General features: G+C 41.7%; 1 protein-coding gene across 2 annotated transcripts in view; it reads right to left on the bottom strand.

Moving 5' to 3' along the window:
- Positions 1-1,858: 1,858 nt before the first annotated feature.
- LOC139374215 (G2/M-phase specific E3 ubiquitin protein ligase) overlaps positions 1,859-22,181 on the bottom strand; it is a 29,208-nt gene continuing 8,885 nt past the window's right edge. Inside the window, exons 7-15 of one of the 2 annotated variants that reach the window (XM_071115236.1) lie at positions 21,165-21,271; positions 20,881-20,997; positions 18,186-18,310; positions 17,923-18,034; positions 17,259-17,560; positions 15,998-16,179; positions 14,899-15,071; positions 2,942-3,153; positions 1,859-2,759 (exon numbers count right to left, since the gene is read on the bottom strand). In XM_071115236.1, the coding sequence (XP_070971337.1) occupies positions 2,512-2,759; positions 2,942-3,153; positions 14,899-15,071; positions 15,998-16,179; positions 17,259-17,560; positions 17,923-18,034; positions 18,186-18,310; positions 20,881-20,997; positions 21,165-21,271 (1,578 nt within the window). In that variant the 3' untranslated portion in view covers positions 1,859-2,511. Of the gene's footprint in view, positions 2,780-2,941; positions 3,154-14,898; positions 15,072-15,997; positions 16,180-17,258; positions 17,561-17,922; positions 18,035-18,185; positions 18,311-20,880; positions 20,998-21,164; positions 21,272-22,181 lie in introns of both variants that reach the window. The other variant, XM_071115237.1, reaches the window with a different exon arrangement.

Consider the following 22,181-nt stretch of genomic DNA (forward strand, 5'->3'; position numbering starts at 1 on the left):
CCTTTATTGAAAATTGTACCTTGTTCACACCACAGGGCCTACCAAAGCAAGGTTTCTCAAACAACTGTGGGGTGTTTGTTTTGATGGTAAGATGCTGGCTATTCAGTATATTATATAAGTCATATTTTCTGTTATAACACATGACAAGTTATTATTTCTGTGCTTGCAGCTTGCAAAGCACACTATTGTTATTGCTCATACTTTTTCTTGTTTATTATTTTTGGGACCTATTTCCTAGTTTTTACACTACATAAAACAATTCATACCTCAAACTCCTGCAGAGCTTGATGCTGATGTGTCTTCTACATTCTGAAATATATTCCTGGAAGGGGCTGGTATTATGATTTACTATTATTGTTATCATAGCTATCAAACTTAACCTACTCCTTCTTAACTTACAGTACACTCTGTACATTGCAATGGAAGCACAGGTATGTATAAATTATGAGATGCTCATCACTAGTGGATGTTTTTTTGGGATACTCATCTGATTGTGATTTTCTTTTTCAAAGGAAACATGCAGAACATTAGGTGATGGTGGTGCCTCGTTCTCCTGCAGAACTTTCCCATGCAGTAAGTCTTGAACATTATTTAAAAAAAATATATATATAATTTGCATCCTTAAAATCACTTGTTTCACTGTAGCCAGACTGACTTGAATATATGTTCATATTGAGTGGATGTCATTTACTCACTAAGATCTGAAGAGGTTGAAAGATTGAAAAAGGCGGCGAAAACAAAATGCACTACAGGTAGGTGTCATAGGATGAGTGGTAGTCATAAACCAATGTTTAAAGACTTAACCCCCCTCCAATATATTTCAGGAATATGTAGAAGTTGTCCCCCTCCCCCCCAAGAAAACTCTACATGTCACATCAGCATCCAGCTCTGCAGGATCAGGTACGTTATAGGATATTAGCTAAAGTAAGGTGCATTCCTGTACACACATCCTTAGAGGTTCTCTTACATTACTTAATGACCACAATCTGTTTTCTTTCTAGACGATACTGAAAACAAAATGCATGGTGAACTGGGTATATAGTCTACTGTGTATAATGCTGAAGGCTTGATGCATGGCAAGATATAATAGTTGTGATGACTTGTGATGACTAGTTCTACATATCACTGAAAACCCAATTAGTAATAGTGGCATTGTGAAAGTGGGGTGTAGTTTGACTTGATCACCCAAGGAGGCACTACTCTTAATATTTATTCTTCCTTTTTCTTCAAGGAAGCAGATGTTCTTTTCAGGGACACACTAGAGGCAGCAAGGTGGTGCGAACTCAGTTTTAAAGGCACTGTTTTCCCTCCCTAGTGTAATGGGGATGTACGGGGAAGACCGCATTACAAACCTTAAAGAACTACGGGTTATGAAGAGGAAAACACTCTCCTCAAGGAACCATTCATGTTACAGAGAGATTGAGATGTTCTATGTGGAGGCAGTTGACAAGAATTATTGTCTTTGCCTCTCTTTTGAGGAGGATTGAAGCCATTTTTGAGCTGTGGTCAAACCTTGTTTTTGTCTGTGGTGTTAATTGTTTCATGTTGTTCAGTAAAGATGTAGAAGTCACCCGCGTCTCTGATCTCTTTACTGGAGCTGGTATAACTTAATGTACAAAGCACATTCAGCTTGTCAGTATATTCCTGTCTTGCAGGAAATCACGCACAGAACAAGCAGTAGTCTGTCTCCATTCTCATTTGGAAAGTAAATGGCATAAATCAGGATAGGTAGTAACTGTATATATGCTCAATGAAATATTATAACATTTATCAACACAATTTTAACAGTACATGACAAGTCTTTTCACAGCAACCTTATCAGTAGATTGTATCAAATATAGCATGAAACAAAGAGTTAACACATCTGCTGGTACCACTTTAATATTTCTTACAATCTTCAAAAATGACATACGTTTGTATTCAACGTGTGTGATGTCAAACCTCAGATGAAAAAAAGAATAAGTGGGTGGGGTCAAACGTTTGACTGCCCATATTGAGCCTGGCGCGTTTTGGAGGACGCACGGCTCTCGACCTTTGCCTCTCCTGAGTCCGTATGCGATAAGACAAGACTGTAACTACCAATTGGATACCACTTTTTAAAGTTACTAAAAATATAAAATACAAAGCCAACACAAACAATCACAAAAACATCAACAGTAGCATAATTAACTTTACAGAAAACTTTGATACACACTTCAGTATGTACAACATAAAATAAATCTAAGAATCCCAAATGAAGCAACAAACATTACCATTCAAACAAATGTAGCACCTACCGTGATCCGTCTGAATTATTAAAGTAGTGTAAAATTGTTCCTGAAATTCAACAGCTGAAGCCTATAATAGAAAATGCATATCTGTCATGATGGAAATACCCTACCCAAATCTTCCATAAGAGTCTATGAGGTTGAGCCCTTTTAAATTGAAGTCCAAAATCCGAATGAAACACGTCCCTCAAGTTCAGTAATAGTCTGTTAAAGCTGTGTTCATATAGAACAAGACTGTCTGTGATCAAATGGCCTGCATCACTGTGAGCTGGCACACTGCATACTCCATATTCTTCTTAAAGACTTGGTAGGATGGCACCACAGGCAGCACCAGGTGGTTAGAGCTGGGTTGGCTCTTGGGAAAGGCCCCGGCAGGGTCCAGGGGGTTGAGGAAGGATAAGGTGGGGTTGGGGCTGAACCCTATGGCTGGCACCACATCAGCGGATGTGGCATAGATGAGCACGTCCTCTAGCGATGTTGCACATCTGCCAACTGAAACCAGTGAACAGAGACTGGTGAGGATGGGTAATATATGGAGACAGACAGGGACATTCATGTGCTTGTGTTAGTTTTACTGAATAGACATGTAATAGTAGTGTACACTGTCTGAATGGCCTTTGAGTGTGTATTTTTAATCATCACATAAATCAATCAGTCATTGGAGGTCAAAGTACCTTCACACTCCACTAGGTAGTGTCTCCAGAAGGTGACCACAGCACTCTCCTTCCCTGGGGTCTCTTCCTGTTCTGAAAACTTAACAGTGAAGAGGGCAGACATGGTCTCAGCAGTCAGCTTGTCAGGAGAGGAACAGAACAGACTAACAAAGGCCCCCGGAAACATCTGGACCTGGTCAAACACACCAAGGGTTTTCAAACCTTCACAGAACCTAAAAACACAAAAAGGTTCAACAAAAATAGTTAAAGGCCCAGTAAAATCCAAATTGTGATCTTCCTGAGTTAAATATATATATATATATACATATATCCATCCACACTATGAGGTTGGAATAATACGGTGAAAATTATGAAAATTCCCTTTTAGTGTAAGAGCTGTTTGAAAAGACCGCCTGAAATCTCAGCCAGTTTTGGCCTGCCTGGTGACATCAAGCAGTAAATGAGTTAATCAACCAATAAGAAAGAGTTTCAAACCTCTGCCAATAACAGTTAGTTTTACGTTTTCTACTCCCCACAAGACCAGTACCAGACAGTTCTAGCAAAACTCTTGCTTGAGAAATTGCTCTTTGATAAGAAGCTATTTTGGTTTATTTTTTATCATTTTAATTGAAAACAAGTAACACTGAACCCAAACCGGCTGCGAGCGTGCGCCATCGTGCATAAATGTATTTTGTCCCCCTACACCAAGCACAATCATGACACGCAGGTTAAAATATCAAAACAAACTCTGAACCAATGACATTCATTTGGGGACAGGTCGAAAAGCATTAAACATGTATGGTAATATAGCTAGTTAGCTTGCACTTGCTAGCTAATTTGTCATATTTAGCTAGCTTGCTGTTGCTAGCTAATTTGTCCTGAGATATAAACATTGAGTTGTTATTTTACCTGAAATGCACAAGGTCCTCTACTCCGACAATTAATCCACACTTAAAACGGCCAACCGAATCGTTTCTAGTCATCTTTCCTCCTTCCAGGCCTTTTCATCTTTGAACTTATAGGGTGATTGGCATCTACACTTTTACCACGACAACCGGCAAAACATTTCGTCTTTCAATCACCCACGTGGGTATAACCAATGAGGAGATGGCATGTGGGTACCTGCTTCTATAAACCAATGAGGAAATGGGAGAGGCAGGACTTGCAGCGCAATTTGCGTCAGAAATAGAAAGGAGTTCAATTTTAGCCCTTGGAATCGCAGATGCTCGTTGGCACGTGCGAGCAGTGTGGGTGCAATAACGGAATAAAATTGGTTTCTAAATTTATTTTGCAACGCTGGCGCACGCGACGTGTCTGGTCTGCATGTAAGGTACTTAATTGTCACCCAGAAATGGCTGCATTGGCCCTTTGACATACAGCTAACAAAAACCAGGCTGACAATGTCTTAAACATAGTTAAAGTGCATTCGGACCCCTTGACGTTTTCCTCAATCTACACACAATACCCCATAATGACAAAGTGAAAACAGGTTCAGAAATGTTAGCCAATGTATTTAAAATGAAAAACAGAAATACCTTATTTACAAAAGTATTCAGACCCTAAGCTATGAGACTCGAAACTGAGCTCAGGTGCATCCTGCTTCCATTGATTATCCTTGAGGTGTCTCTACAACTTGGAGTCCACCTGTGGTAAATTCAATTGATTGGACATGATTTGGAAAGGCACACACCTGTCTATATAAGGTCCCACAGTTGACAGTGCATGTCAGAGAAAAAACCAAGCCACAAGGTCGAAGGAATAGTCTGTAGAACTCTGAGACAGGATTGTGTCGAGGCACAGATCTGGGGAAGGCTACCAACAAATGTCTGCAGTATTGAAGATTCCCAAGAACACAGTGGCCACCATCACTCTTAAAATTGAAGAAGTTTGGAACCACCAAGACTCTTCCTAGAGCTGACCGCCCGGCCAAACTGAGCAATCAGGGGAGAAGGGCCTTGGTCAGGGAGGTGACCAAGAACCCGATGGTCACTGACTGCGTTCCAAAGTTCCTCTGTGGAGATAGGAGAACCTTCCAGAAGGACAACCATCTCTGCAGCACTCCATCAATCAGACCTTTATGGTAGAGTGGCCAGACGGAATCCACATGACAGCCAGCTTGGAGTTGGCCAAAAGGCACCCAAAGGACTCTCAGACCATGAGAAACAAGATTCTCTGGTCTGATTAAACCAAGATCAAACTCTTTGGCCTGAATGCCAAGCGTCACGTCTGGAGGAAACCTGGCACCATCCCTACGGTGAACCATGGTGGTGGCAGCATCATACTGTGGGGATGTTTTTCAGCGGCAGGGACTGGGAGACTAGTCAGGATCAAGGCAAAGATGAACGGAGCAAAGTACAGAGAGGTCCTTAATGAAAACCTGCTCCAGAGCGCTCAGGACCTCAGACTGGGGCGAAAGTTCCCCTTCCAACAGAACAACAACTAAGCACACAGCCAAGAAAAAGCAGAAGTGGCTTCGAGACAAGTCTCGGAATATCCTTGAGTGGCCCAGCCAGAGCCAACTCGAACCAATCGAACATCTCTGGAGAGACCTGACTGGGGCGAAGGATTCACCTTCCAACAGGACAATGATCCTAATCACACAGCCAAGACAACGCAGGAGTGGTTCGGGACAAGTCGAACATCTCTGGAGTAGAGGTCGACCGATTAATTAGGGCCGATTTCAAGTTTTCATAACAATCGGAAATTGGTATTTTTGGGTGCCGATTTTTTTCTACCTTTATTTAACTAGGCAAGTCAGTTAAGAACACATTCTTATTTTCAATGACGGCCTAGGAACGGTGGGTTAACTGCCTCGTTCAGGGGCAGAACGGCAGATTTTCACCTTGTCAGCTCGGGGGATCCAATATTGCAACCCTACAGTTAACTAGTCCAACGCAATAACGACCTGCCTCTCTCTCGTTGCACTCCACAAGGAGACTGACTGCCTGTTACACGAATGCAGTAAGCCAAGGTAAGTTGCTAGCTAGCATTAAACTTATCTCATAAACAACAATCAATCATAATCACTAGTTAACTACACATGGTTGATGATATTACTAGATATTATCTAGCGTGTTCTGCGTTGCATATAATCTGACTGAGCATACAAGTATCTAAGTATCTGACTGAGCGGTGGTAGGCAGAAGCAGGCGCCTAAACATTCATTCAAACAGCACTTTCGTGCGTTTTGCCAGCAGCTCTTCGTTGTGCGTCAAGCATTGCGCTGTTTATGACTTCAAGCCTATCAACTCCCAGGATGAGGCTGGTGTAACCGAAGTGAAATGGCTAGCTAGTTAGCGCCGCTAATAGCGTTTCAAACGTCACTCGCTCTGAGCCTTCTAGTAGTTGTTCCCCTTGCTATGAATGGATAACGCTGCTTCGATGGTGGCTGTTGTCGTTGTGTTGCTGGTTCGAGCCCAGGGAGGAGTGAGGAGAGGGACGGAAGCTATACTGTTAAACTGGCAATACTAAAGTGCCTATAAGAACATCCAATAGTCAAAGGTTAATGAAATACAAATGATATAGAGGGAAATAGTCCTATAATTCCTATAATAACTACAACCTAAAACGTCTTACCTGTGAATATTGAAGACTCATGTTAAAAGGAACCACCAGCTTTCATATGTTCTCATGTTCTGAGCAAGGAACTGAAACGTCAGATTTCTTACATAGCACATATTGCACTTTTACTTTCTTCTCCAACACTTTGTTTTTGCATTATTTAAACCAAATTGAACATGTTTCATTATTTACTTGAGGCTACATTGATTTTATTGATGTATTATATTAGGTTAATATAAGTGTTCATTCAGTATTGTTGTAATTGTCATTATTACAAATAAAAAATTGGCCGATTTAAATCGGTATCGGCTTTTTTGGCCCTCCAATAATCGTATCGGCATTGAAAAATCATAATCGGTCGACCTCTACTCTGGAGAGACCTGAAAACAGCTGTGCAGCAACACTCCCCATCCAATCTGACAGAGCTTGAGAAGATATGGAGAGAATGGGAGAAACTCCCCAAATACAGGTGTGCCAAGCATGCAGCGTCATACCCAAGACGACTCGAGGCTGTAATCACTGCCTTCAACAATGTACTGAGTAAAGGGTCTGAATACTAATGTAAAAGTTAATTTATTCAAAACCTGTTTTTTGCTTTGATATTGTGTGTAGATTGATGAGGGAATTATTATGTTTTAAATCCATTTTAGAATAAGGCTGCAACGTAACAAAATATGGAAAACGTCAAAGGGTCTGAATCCTTTCCGAATTTTTATTTATCTGTTATTTTACCAGGTAAGTTGACTGAGAACACATTCTCATTTGCAGCAACGACCTGGGGAATAGTTCCGGGGAGAGGAGGGGGATGAATGAGCCAATTGTAAACTGGGGATTATTAGGTGACCGTGATGGTTTGAGGGTCAAATTGGGAATTTAGCCAGGACACTGGGGTTAACACCCCTACTCTTACGATAAGTGCCATGGGATCTTTAATGACCTCAGAGAGTCAGGGCACCCGTTTAATGTCCCATCCGAAAGACGGCACCCTACACAGGGCAATGTCCCCAATCACTGTGGTATGCAGTGGTATGCAGGGTGGTATGCTGCTGTATAGTAGAATTCTAACAGTTTAAAATAGTCTACGTGTACGTACTGAATATACAACATTTTACACACCTACTCATTCAAGGTTTTTTCTTTATTTTTACTATTTTCTACATTGTAGAATAATAACGAACACATCAAAACTATGAAATTACACATGTAGTAACCAAAAAAATATTAAACAAATCTAAATATAGTTTATATCTTAGAGTCTTCAAAGTAGCCACCCTTTGCCTTGATGACAGCTCTGCACACTCTTGGCATTCTTTCAACCAGCTTCACATGGAATGCTTTTCCTACAGTCTTGAATGATTTCCCACATATGCTGAGCATTTGTTGGCTGCTTTCCCTTCACTCTGCGGTCCAACTCATCCCAAACCATCTCAATTGGGTTGAGGTCGGGTGATTGGAGGCCAGGTCATCTGATACAGCACTTCATCACTCTCCTTCTTGGTCAAATAGCCCTTACACAGCCTGGAGGTGTGTTGGGTCACATTTGAAATCTTTTAAATGGGTTTGGAAGAACAGGGAAAGAAAAGGGAAAGAAAATACTTAATAGGGCTGACTGACCTATGATCTCTGTTATGACTTTCTGGTGAGGCCCGATCACCTTCACTAGAAACACTGAAGACATTGGGTGAGATTTACAGTTTAAGTCGGAAGTTTACATACACTTAGGTTGGAGTCATTAAAACTCGTTTTTCAACCACTCCACAAATTTCTTGTTAACAAACTATAGTTTTGGCAAGTCGGTTTGGCCTTCTACTTTGTGCATGACACAAGTCATTTTTCCAACAATTGTTTACAGACAGATTATTTCACAATTCCAGTGGGTCAGAAGTTTACATACACTAAGTTGACAGTGCCTTTAAACAGCTTGGAAAATTCCAGAAAATTATGTAATGGCTTTAGAAGCCTCTGATAGGCTAATTGACATCATTTGAGTCAACTGGAGGTGTACCAGTGGATGTATTGCAAGGCCAACCTTTAAACTCAATGCTACCAAATACTAATTGAGTGCATGTAAACTTCTGACCCACTGGGAATGTGATGAAAGAATTAAAAGCTGAAATAAATCATTCTCTCTACTATTATTATTATAACATTTCACATTCTTAAAATTAAGTGGTGAACTGACCTAAAACAGGGAATTTTTACTAGAATTAAATGTTGGGAATTGGGAAAAACTGAGTTGAAATCTATTTGGCTAAGTTGGATGTAAACTTCCGACTTCAACTGTAAATGGGCATTGTAAAGACTCATAATTACGAAGAAGTTTATAATTAGTGTAATTTGGAACACGAGAAGGAGGTAGAGAACGCTGCCCTGAATGAGGGACACCTCTCTCTAGTCTATTTTACCATTACCTTATGGCAGTGGTTCCCAAACTTTTTATAGTCCCTTACCCCTTCAAACATTCAACCTCCAGCTGCGTACCCTTTCACCAGGGTCAGTGCGCTCTCAAATGTTTTTTTTTGTTGCCATCATTGTAAACGTGCCACACACACACTCCACATTACATTTATTTAACAAGAATGAGTGTGAGTTTTTGTTACAACCCGGCTCGTGGGAAGTGACAAAGAGCTCTTATAGGACAAGGGCACAAATAATAATAATCAATAATTTTGCTCTTTATTTAACAATCTTATATATGAAACCTTATTTGTTCATCGGAAATTGTGAACTCACCACAGGTTATTAATGAGAAGGGTGTGCTTGAAAGGATGCACATAACTCTGCAATGTTGGGTTGTATTGGAGAGTCTCAGTCTTAATTTTTTTTCCATGCACAGTCTATTGCTGTATTTAGTTTTCATGCTAGTGAGGGCCGAGAATTCACTCTCACATAGGTACGTGGTTGCAAAGGGCATCAGTGTCTTAACAGCGCGATTTGCCAAGGCAGGATACTCTGAGCGCAGCCCAAATTTTTACAGAACCGTTTGTTGCAATTTCGATGAGGCTGTCTTGATCAGATATTGGTAAGTGGACTGGAGGCAGGGCATTAAAGGGATAACGAATCCAGTTGTTTGTGTCATCCGTTTCGGGAAAGTACCTGTGTAATTGCGCACCCAACTCAATCAGGTGCTTCGCTATATCACATTTGACATTGTCCGTAAGCTTGAGTTCATTTACATACAAAAAATCATACTATGATGGAAAGACCTGTGTTGTCCTTGTTAATGCAGACAGAGAAGAGCTCCTACTTCTTAAAGCATAGCCTCAATTTTGTCCCGCACATTGAATATAGTTGCAGAGAGTCCCTGTAATCCTAGATTCAGATCATTCAGGCGAGACAAAACATCACCCAGATAGGCCAGTCGTGTGAGAAACTCGTCATCATGCAAGCGGTCAGGCAACTGAAAATTATAGTCAGTAAAGAAAACTTTAAGCTCATCTCTCAATTAAAAAAAAAACATGTCAATACTTTGCCCCTTGATAAACAGCGCACTTCTTTATGTTGTAAAAGCGTTACATGGTCGTTGCTCATATCATTGCATAGTGCAGAAAATACACAAGAATTCAGGGGCCTTGCTTGAACAAAGTTAACAATTTTCACTGTAGCGTCCAAAACGTATTTCAAGCTGTCAGGCATTCCCTTGGCAGCAAGAGCCTCTCAGTGGATGCTGCAGTGTACCCAAGTGGCGTCGGGAGCAACTGCTTGCACGCGCGTTACCACTCCACTATGCCTCCCTGTCATGGCTTTTGCGCCATCAGTACAGATACCAACACATCTTGACCACCAAAGTATATTTGATGTCACAAAGCTGTCTAGTACTTGAAAAAAAGTATCTCCTGTTGTTCTGGTTTCCAGAAGAGGATGTCTTCCTTAATTGACCCCCCACAAACATAACGGACATATACCAGGCCCGCCACATCTGTTGACTCATCCAGCTGCAACGCATAGAATTCACTGGCTTGTATGCAAAGCAGTAATTGTTTCAAAACATCTCCCGCCATGTCACTGATGCATTGAGAAACAGTGTTGTTTGAGGAAGACATTGTCTGTATAGTTTTTTGGCCTTTTCCCCCAGCATTGTCCCAGCCATATCCACAGCAGCAGGAAGAATTAAGTCCTCCACAATAGCATGGGGCTTGCCTGTCCTAGCCACTCGGTAGCTCACCATATAAGACGCTTCTAGCCCCTTCTTATTAATGGTATCTGTTGCTTTTATACATCTTACTACTCGAAAGTCATCTTAATTCTCGCTCAAAAAACTCCCGTGGCTGATTTTCCAAATTGGCATGTTTTGTTTCTAAATGTCTGCGCAAGAGTGAAGGTTTCATCAAGTTGTGAGATAGTACTTTTGCACATATAACATACTGTGGCTGAGGAAAGGCACTACTCCCAATATAAGTGAACCCCAAATCAATGTAGTTCTCATCATATTTGCGCCTCTTCGATGGTCCAACGTCCCTATCTGTTGTTCGGTGCTTTCCCGGGTAAGGGGGCAGTAGCTCTTCGGCTGCATCAGATTCACATCTGTCAGTGTCCATGCTAGCTAGAATAACAACAAATGTAGAATTACTGATGCTAGCAATGGAAGCGCTCGTGGAAGCAGAACAACTTGTGTCGTCGACAGGTGCAGGTGTAGTACTGCTGGTAGTAGCAGTACTACCAGTAGAGCTGGTATGTGTCTCCATGGATGCGGGCCATACTTTTTTTTATACCATTTATCAATTTTCGAGAAAATGGAATGAGCAGCAGCTACGTTTGGCTACATACGGAATTTGGTAAATATTCACATTTGTTTCTTCACAACGCTTGAAAGAATAGACACAGATCCCTTTATATAGGAGACCATCTCACCGGAAGAGAAGTTCGCTGTAGTAGTAGCATCACCACATCTCCTGCAGAGGGTGCCAAATGATAGTTGACCATTGCTGTACCTTCATACCCTTGGGTGAGGGTAACTTGACTATTGTAGCGAAACATGTTAACCTCACTAGGGTAGGGGGCATTATTTTCACCTCCGGATGAAAAGCGTGCCCAAAGTAAACTGCCTGTTACTCAGGCCCAGAAGCTAGGATATGCATATAATTGGTAGATTTGGATAAAACACACTCTAAAGTTTCCCAAACTGTTAAAATAATATATGTGAGTATAACAGAACTAATATGGCAGGCGAAAACCTGAGTAAAATCCATCCAGGAAGTGGGATATTTTTGTTGTCGGTGCTTTTCTCTTGCCTGCCTATACAGTATGTCAATGGTTAGGACCTAGGTTGAGGTTCCTATGGCTTCCACTAGATGTCAACAGTCTTTAGAAATGGTTTCAGGCTTGTATTCTGAAAAATTAGGGAGTAAGACCACTCTGAGTCAGTGGATAGTGGGAAGTCCAGAGCTGTTTGCTGCACGCGACCGAGAGCGCGCCTTTCTTGTTTTTCTTTTATATGACGAAGCTATTGTCCGGTTGAAATATTATCGATTATTATGACTAAAAACAACCTATGGATTGATTATAAACATTGGTTGACATGTTTCTACAAACTTTACTGATAGTATTTTGATTTTGTGTCTGCCTGTTGTGACTGCCTTTGAGCTATTGGATTACTGAACAAAACGCACCAACAAAACAAGAGGTTTTTGGATATAAAGAGGGACTTTATCGAACAAAACAAACATTTATTGTGAGTGCAACCATACGAAGATCATCAAAGGTATGTGATTAATTTTATTGCTATTTCTGACTTTTGTGACTAATCTACTTGGCTGGTAACTAACTGTATGTAATGTTTTGTGTGCTGGGCGCTGTCCTCAGATAATCGCATGGTATGCTTTCGTCGTAAAGCCTTTTTGAAATCTGACAACGGTTGGATTAACAAGAAGTTAATCTTTAAACCGATGTATAACACTTGTATGTTTAATACATTTTTATTATGAGTATTTCTGTTGTTGAATTTGGCGCTCTGCAATTTCACCGGATGTTGGCCAGCATGTGACAAATCCCGTTGATGTACTATCTGAAGGAAGTAATCTGTGTGGAAACGGGCATGAAGGTACAGAGAATAGGGTGAGCCCTCATGCTATCAACGTCAGCTATCTTAACATACAAGCTTTTGTATACTATGTTCCGTCCATTTTCTACACATCTGCTAACTGTCATATAGATAAGATGAGGCACTTTCTATAAAATGAGAGGGACAACTGTGTTCATTGAGCTTTCAACTATGCACTGTTAAAAACATGGTTGATTCTCCATTTTGCAAATTTGATAATAAAGTGTTGTTTAAAATAATCTGCAGTCTCTCTTCCCTTTGATTAGAATTATCACGACAGTGGCTACTTTGAAGAATCTCAAATATAAAATATATTTTGATTTGTTTAATACTTTTTTGGTTACTACATGATTCCATGTGTTATTTCATAGTTTTGATGTCTTCACTATTATTCTACAATGTAGAAAATAGTAAAAATAAAGAAAAACCCTGGAATGAGTAGGTGTGTACAAACTTTTGACTGGAACTGTATGTTGGAGCAACAATAAAACAAATTGAGAAATGGTGAAACTAGGGATGCATGAAATATCGGTGAACATATTGGAATCAGCTGATATTAGCTAAAAATGCCAACATCGGTATTGGCCCGATGTCTAGTTCAATGCTGATGTGCAAAACCGATGTCAAAGCTAACGTGCATACCTATATAACGTAATGACGGCAAGTAAAATTCTGCGCTACATTTGCAACACAGCATTTCTAAACTCGCCCACAATGTCTGCTGTGTGGATCTAGCAGTCATTTGAAAGAGTAAGAAAATTTCCGCGAGACAACTCAAAGGTTGAAATCCATTAACGCCAAGATAATGGAATTCATTGCCCTTGACAATCAACCGTTCTCTGTCGTGGTTGATGTTGGCTTTCGCGATTGGTCGAGCACCGGTACACACTAACGTTACCAAGTGCTCTATTTTTCATATGTTGCCCTACCGGAGTTACACAGTAATAGCGTCACTGCTATTAGCTTCACAACATACTACGGAATGCTGTTTGGTCAAAAAAGACACACGTCAAAGATCTAGTACAACGCTGTGTGCTAGTCCCTTCGCAGAACAGCGCAATCTGGCTCTAACTAGAATAGAAAGAGTGGGAGGCCCCGTGCACAACTGAGCAAGAGGACAAGTACATTAGAGTGTCGAGTTTAAGAAACAGATGCCTCACAAGCCTTCAACTGGCAGATTCATTAAATATTACCCTCAAAACACCAGTCTCAACGTCAACAGTGAAGAGGCGACTCCGGGTTCCTCTGTCCAGTGTCTGTGTTCTTTTGCCCATCTTAAACTTTTTTTATTGGCCAGTCTGAGATATGGATTTTTCTTTGCAACTCTGCCTAGAAGGCCATCTCTTGCTCAGTTGTGCACCGGGGCCTCCCACTCCTCTTTCTATTCTGGTTAGCCAGTTTGCGCTGTTCTGTGAAGGGAGTAGTACACAGCGTTGTACGAGATCTTCAGTTTCTTGACAATTTCTCGCATGGAATAGCCTTCATTTCTCAGAACAAGTATAGACTGATGAGTTTCAGAAGAAAGTTCTTTGTTTCTAGCGATTTTGACCCTGTAATCGAACCCACAAATGCTGATGCGCCAGATACTCAACTAGTCTAAAGAAGACCAGTTTTATTGTTTCTTTAATCAAAACAGTTTTCAGCTGTGCTAACATAATTGCAAAGGGGGTTTCTAATGATCAATTAGCCTTTTAAAATGATAAACTTGGATTAGCTAACACAACATGCCATTGGAACACAGGAGTGATGGTTGCTGATAATGGGCCTCTGTATGCCTATGTAGATATTCCATTAAAAAAAAAAAGCTGTTTCGAGCTACAATAGTCATTTACAACATTAACAATGTATACACTGTATTTCTGATCAATATGATGTTAGTTTAATAGATAAAAAATGTGATTTTCTTTCAAAAGTGACCCTAAACTTTTGAATGGTAGTGTACGTAAATGCCAACAAAATAACTTTTTGGTCAGTGTGGTGTGTGTGTGTGTAACCTTTATTTAACTAGGCAAGTCAGTTAAGAACAAATTCTTATTTACAATGACGGCCTACCCCGGCCAACGCTGGGACAATTGTGCCCCGCCCTATGGGACTCCCAATTACGGTCGGATGTGATACAGCCTGGAAACAAAACACCGAACTGTAGTGACGCCTCTTGCCCTGAGATGCAGTGCCTTAGACCGCTGCGTCCATGTGTGTGTGTGTTAACTATTTAACTGTACTATAATGATTAAAAGGCCGCAATTCTTTTTTATATCGGTATCGTTTTTTTGCCAAGGAAAATATTGGATATCGGTATCAGCCAGAAATGTTATATCGGTGCATCACTAGGTGAAACGGTCAAAAAGGTACTCGTAAAAACATTGACATTACGAACCTTTGGAAGGGTAACTGCAGTCTTGTGATTAGGTGGAAGCTCACAATATCTTCAACAAGTGTGTCTTTGTCAGAAAGGCTGTCAACTGGTCTCATGCACCCAGCCACTTCCAGGTATTCTGAAGCTGACTGCATTGCCTCTCTCAATTCCTCCAAGGATCTAGATTCCTGAATCTGAAGAAAAAGAGTTGGCAAATGAGTTAAAACCTTTCAGTGTTTCCCCTAGGATTTCTTTCTTTCTGTGAGAATGACTGTGAGAAGGTCACTTCTGTTGACATTTTTAAAGGACATTCTAAGAAAAATGTATAATATGACCTGTAAACCAACTGATGCAGCATAGCTGCTTTAAATAAATATGCTGAAGCATGGCGTTGCCCATCTGCATTTACCTCATTGAAAACGCCCAAGACTCAATGCATCAAACGCTACAAATATACATTGTAACTTGTCACGCCAGGGTTTTTTCTGGAACAAAACGGGGCTTAGGTGGTGGGCATGATGGGGGTGTGGTAGTGGCTGTGGCCAATGGCATGGTATCCGACTGAACATTTTATAGGCCGTCCGCAAAACAAAATGTTGCTGTTTTAAAGACAATTTCCTGCAATTCTACACATTTTGCCACAGGGCGGAGAGAAGACTATGGTTTTAAAGCTAGTTTCCTGCCTATGGCATATGTTGCGTTCTTATGCAATCTGAGTGACTCAAACATTATAACAAGATCAATGTCAAACCATGATATTTGGGGAATTTTTTATTCTGCCTGACTGTCTAGTTTTTAATTTGTCGATTATTAGTTCTCAAAGATTATCTTATTTATTAGGTTCATTATGTTTTCATACTTCATATTTGGTTTTAGTCATTTAAGTTTACACTGAAAATGTTTCATATTTTTTGAGTGGCAATGATTTAGCAATGAATAGGAATAGCCATAGGGTGGTCCAGCGGTCATATTCTGCAACAGCGGTATCTTTATCTTTCCTCCATCTGTCCTATCCAATTAACTATTTTGGGGGGGGAGAAGTGCGACTGCCCCACATTTAAAAATAATCTATCTAGAATTCAGCATCTAAGAGAAAAAATAGACATGGTAAAAGATGTACCTTCTTGACTTTGTCTGTGAATCCAGTGTTGCCCATGTCCTCCACAGTGAGAGGAGTATCCCTGGGGAAGTTGAACAGCTGCTGGTATAGAGCCCTGGAGAAGAAGCCCAGAGGAGGTCCCCCGTGGATCAGACTCAGGGACAGTAGACACCCTACGTCAAAGTAGACATCCTCCCTCAGAGCTAGGAAAAACATGACATAGAAATGAGACAATACATAGAAGCTGAGAACCTATAGAAACCACATCCCCCGTGCTTGATAACAATGTAACTCCAAAATGTATTGCTGAGAGATTAACCACATTTTCAGTAATTTTTTTGTTTTTAAACAACTAATTGACCAACGTCGGTTCAATATTTTTTTCTCTCTTTTTTTTTGTTGGTGCGAGATCAATGCGCATATGGTACTGTTTCTCTAGAGATAAATCAGATCTGGCCTGAACTGGGCAATGTAGTAGGGAGTTGTAGTTTCCAACAGGCCAATATTCTACATAGTTTAGCGCATAAAACATGGTAATTAAAAAAACAATGACCATAATCCATTGCGCATCTACTTGTCCGGTCTGTGTTTCTTTTACGCCTGCTACAGAAGAGATGGAAAAATGCACGATCGATATTACAGTAAAACAGACAGATCTTAGTACAGATATTACAGTAACAGACAGATCCTAGCACAGCTTTTACAGTAACACAGACAGAAATAGATTGTGAGGGGATATAGAGAGCAGCTGTTGCTTCGAGAGGTGTCTCCATCTAAAAATACAAAATCTAAGTGATTGATAGTTGGTATTCAGCAGTCATAAAAGTATGCTTTATTTACTTTGAAGAATTACAAAATAGTGATTTTGTCAAACAGCATAGGCAGCTTTATAGAGATAAGATGACTTGGAATGAAATAATAAAGTCATCAAATACAACAAATGTAAAATACACAGCTGAAATCATTTCTGAAAGTAAAGTGAAAAAATGGTCATTAAGTGGCGTGTAGTAATGGGCAGTCACTATCATCATGGGACTTTTATTAATTGTTATATTCTGTGTTGATACAGCATTCAATCCCAATAATCGAAACCAATATCTGTGATTATTTTTTATAACCGAACACAAAAAGCATTCATCGCTCAGCACGACCAAAACATAACTACGAATGTGAGTTTATGACACCAGACTCAGCAAGGGATGGTGGTAGTGTGAGTTTATGATAGAGAGCTGGAGCGTGTTGTGTACAGGGGGGCGGGGGGGGAGGGGAGTTATTGACCCACCTTGTGCGTCGAGAGTCAGGTTCTTGGCACCATCGGGACCTTCAAAGATGGTGTTTTGCAGCTGCTGCACCAGGAGGCTGAGGAAGTGTCGGGTGTTGCCAGAGCTGGGAATGTGCTTGCTGCTTGTAAATCTCACCGCCAGGGCATGGGACGGCTTGAAGTCGCTCCTCTTCACTAGCTCCATGGCAGCCTCCAGGACCTTGTTCCCACTCACCACCACTGGCATGGACGGGTGGTGCTGTGATATCTGACTGGCAAGCTCCTGTAGGATCTCTTTAGCAGAGCTTCCCGACAACGATGGCCTACCCATCATTAAAAACAATCTGTTTATCTCCAATATGGCTGATGTGTTCTTAGCACAGCATGTAATGAAAAACTAAACAATTGCTCTGGAAAACATCTGGACTTGGTCTATGTCGCCAATAATAATAATTATTATTATTTGTACGTATTTTGTTTTTATTGATAGATACCGTGAATATGTAGTTATTGAGATATGGAGAGTGGGACATAGAATGGAAAATGGCGCAGTCGGGATTTGAACCCATGCCTCCAGGGACAATGTGTGGTCCAGGGCCGACAGCACTATCAATAGACCAGCCCCTGACCGAAGGGCACCATGGATTTTTGTCTGAAGACAATGCTAGACAATAACGTACAGTACCTTTTACAGACTATGGGTGATTGACGAGGGGTCAGGATAAGACTCCTTTTAGAAGACCTGCTTCTTCTCTGCCCAGCGGGCTGTGGAGAGTCAGTGTGTCTGGGTAGTGAAGCTAAACAAGAAAGAAGACTGATTATAACAGATGTAGAGACTTCATACACACACATAATAAAAATCAGTTCTTCATTCCTATCATAACTGGTCTGGTCATAACTTCACTGTTCAGTTAGACCAAAACAAATACAGTACGGCAAATAGAGCACCTGTTGCATCCACAGCTGCTGCACAGTCCTCACAAGCCCAGTCAGTCTCAGAAGTGTTGAGGGAAGCACACTTTCGGTGTGTACCTCTTGAGCCACAGAGCATGCAACGCAATATTTGAAACCATCTGAAAACCAAAAAGACATACGAGACAAATCAAATCAAATGTATTTGTCACATACACATGGTTAGCAGATGTTAATGCGAGTGTAGCGAAATGCTTGTGCCTCTAGTTCCGACAATGCAGTAATAACCAACGAGTAATCTAACCTAACAATTCCAAAACTACTACCTTATACACACAAGTGTAAAGGGATAAAGAATATGTACATAAAGATATATGAATGAGTGATGGTACAGAACGGCATAGGCAAGATGCAGTAGATGGTATCGAGTACAGTATATACATATGAGATGAGTAATGTAGGGTATGTAAACAACAAAATGGCATAGTTTAAAGTGGCTAGTGATACATGTATTACATAAAGATGCAGTAGATGATATAGAGTACAGTTTATACATATACATATGAGATGAGTAATGTAGGGTATGTAAACATTATATTAAGTAGCATTGTTTAAAGTGGCTAGTGATATATTTTACATCAATTTCCATCAATTCCCATTATTAAAGTGGCTGGAGTTGAGTCAGTGTGTTGGCAGCAGCCACTCAATGTTAGTGGTGGCTGTTTAACAGTCTGATGGCCTTGAGATAGAAGCTGTTTTTCAGTCTCTCGGTCCCTGCTTTGATGCACCTGTACTGACCTCGCCTTCTGGATGATAGCGGGGTGAACAGGCAGTGGCTCGGGTGGTTGTTGTCCTTTATGGCCTTCCTGTGACATCGGGTGGTGTAGGTGTCCTGGAGGGCAGGTAGTTTGCCCCCGGTGATGCGTTGTGCTGACCTCACTACCCTCTGGAGAGCCTTATGGTTGTGGGCGGAGCAGTTGCCGTACCAGGCGGTGATACAGCCCAACGGAATGCTCTCGATTGTACATCTGTAGAAGTTTCTGAATGCTTTTGGTGACAAGCCAAATTTCTTCAGCCTCCTGAGGTTGAAGAGGCGCTGCTGCGCCTTCTTTACGACGCTGTTTGTGAGGGTGGACCAATTCAGTTTGTTCGTGATGTGTACGCCGAGTAACTTAAAACTTACTACCCTCTCCACTACTGTCCCATCGATGTGGATAGGGGGGTGCTCCCTCTGCTGTTTCCTGAAGTCCACGATCATCTCCTTTGTTTTGTTGACGTTGAGTGTGAGGTTATTTTCCTGACACCACACTCCAAGGGCCCTCACTTCCTCCCTGTAGGCCATCTTGTCGTTGTTGGTAATCAAGCCTACCACTGTTGTGTCATCCGCAAACTTGATGATTGAGTTGGAGGCGTGCATGGCCACGCAGTCGTGGGTGAACAGGGAGTACAGGAGAGGGCTCAGAACGCACCCTTGTGGGGCCCCAGTGTTGAGGATCAGCGGGGTGGAGATGTTGTTACCTAGCCTCACCATCTGGGGGCGGCCCGTCAGGAAGTCCAGTACCCAGTTGCACAGGGCGGGGTCGAGACCCAGGGTCTCGAGCTTGATGATGAGTTTGGAGGGTACTATGGTGTTAAATGCTGATGAACAGCATTCTCACATGAACAGCATTCGATGAACAGCATTCGTGTCCATTCATGAACACTCGATGAACAGCATTCTCACATAGGTATTCCTCTTGTCCAGATGGGTTAGGGCAGTGTGGTTGAGATTGCATCGTCTGTGGACCTATTTGGGCGGTAAGCAAATTGGAGTGGGTCTAGGGTGTCAGGTAGGGTGGAGGTGATATGGTCCTTGACTAGTCTCTCAAAGCACTTCATGATGACGGAAGTGAGTGCTACGGGGCGGTAGTCGTTTAGCTCAGTTACCTTAGCTTTCTTGGGAACAGGGAAAATGGTGGCGCTCTTGAAGCATGTGGGAACTGGGATAAGGATTGATTGAATATGTCCGTAAACACACCAGCCAGCTGGTCTGCGCATGCTCTGAGGACGCGGCTGGGGACGCCGTCTGGGCCTGCAGCCTTGCGAGGGTTAACACGTTTAAATGTTTTACTCACGTCGGCTGAGAGTCCGCAGGTTTCGGTTTCGGTTGCGGGCCGTGTCAGTGGCACTGTATTGTCCTCAAAGCGGGCAAAAAAGTTATTTGGTCTGCCTGGGAGCAAGACATCCTGGTCCGTGACAGGGCTGGTTTTATTTTTGTAATCCGTGATTGACTGTAGACCTTGCCACATACCTCTTGTGTCTGAGCCGTTGAATTGTGACTCTACTTTGTCTCTATACTGACGCTTAGCTTGATTGATTGCCTTGCGGAGGGAATAGCTACACTGTTTGTATTCGGTCATGTTTCCGGTCACCTTTCCCTGGTTAAAAGCAGTGGTTCACGCTTTCAGTTTCACGCGAATGCTGCAATCAATCCACGGTTTCTGGTTTGGGAATGTTTTAATCGTTGCTATGGGAACGACATCGTCAACGCACTTTCTAATGAACTCGCTCACCGAATCATCGTATTCGTCAATGTTGTTGTTGGAAGCAATGCGGAACATATTCCAGTACACGTGACCGAAGCAGTCTTGAAGCGTGGAATCGCGTTCATTAGTCTCAAATTTATTTGAGTAATAAACAAATTTTTGCCAGTCAACCATTTCAGCCATACCCACACTACAGTAGAGCTTACCCAGTGCGTGAAGAGTTTGTCCGACCACTGTGGGAGAGACATTTGTTGGCATCACAGTGTTGGTACACCTGCAGTAACTCTCCATAGGCATTTTCTTCCAGCTCCCAGGCTGCATCTCTATGGCACACAGATACAGAATACTTTAGCTAAAACTCATAATGCCACAACACTAATACAATAGAAATTAGACTTCTGCTCCCCCCCCCCCCCCCCCCCCCCCAACACATCCTGTAGACCCTGGAAAAGGCACAGTGATGAATAATGTTCTAGAAGGTGACTAATACCTCTCTGGTATGTGGATTCCCATCCGGAGCATCTCCTGCTGGAACATGTCCTTGTTGTTGCACAGAGTGCATCTGAAGAAGAACATGGCAGCACTGTGAGCCTGGTTCTGGTGGAATAGATAGAAAATAGATAAGAGACTGCATGCAGTCACAATTAACAGTTTTATGAAACATTCATAAACCCTCTGTATAGGTGCTTCACAAACCATTTACAGTGCCTTGCGAAAGTATTCGGCCCCCTTGAACTTTGCGACCTTTTGCCACATTTCAGGCTTCAAACATAAAGATATAAAACTGTATTTTTTTGTGAAGAATCAACAACAAGTGGGACACAATCATGAAGTGGAACGACATTTATTGGATATTTCAAACTTTTTTAACAAATCAAAAACGGAAAAATTGGGCGTGCAAAATTATTCAGCCCCCTTAAGTTAATACTTTGTAGCGCCACCTTTTGCTGCGATTACAGCTGTAAGTCGCTTGGGGTATGTCTCTATCAGTTTTGCACATCGAGAGACTGAAATTTTTTCCCATTCCTCCTTGCAAAACAGCTTGAGCTCAGTGAGGTTGGATGGAGAGCATTTGTGAACAGCAGTTTTCAGTTCTTTCCACAGATTCTCGATTGGATTCAGGTCTGGACTTTGACTTGGCCATTCCAACACCTGGATATGTTTATTTTTGAACCATTCCATTGTAGATTTTGCTTTATGTTTTGGATCATTGTCTTGTTGGAAGACAAATCTCCGTCCCAGTCTCAGGTCTTTTGCAGAATCCATCAGGTTTTCTTCCAGAATGGTCCTGTATTTGGCTCCATCCATCTTCCCATCAATTTTAACCATCTTCCCTGTCCCTGCTGAAGAAAAGCAGGCCCAAACCATGATGCTGCCACCACCATGTTTGACAGTGGGGATGGTGTGTTCAGCTGTGTTGCTTTTACGCCAAACATAACGTTTTGCATTGTTGCCAAAAAGTTTAATTTTGGTTTCATCTGACCAGAGCACCTTCTTCCACATGTTT

Source organism: Oncorhynchus clarkii, chromosome 19, assembly GCF_045791955.1.
Source record: "Oncorhynchus clarkii lewisi isolate Uvic-CL-2024 chromosome 19, UVic_Ocla_1.0, whole genome shotgun sequence".
NCBI lineage: Eukaryota > Metazoa > Chordata > Actinopteri > Salmoniformes > Salmonidae > Oncorhynchus > Oncorhynchus clarkii.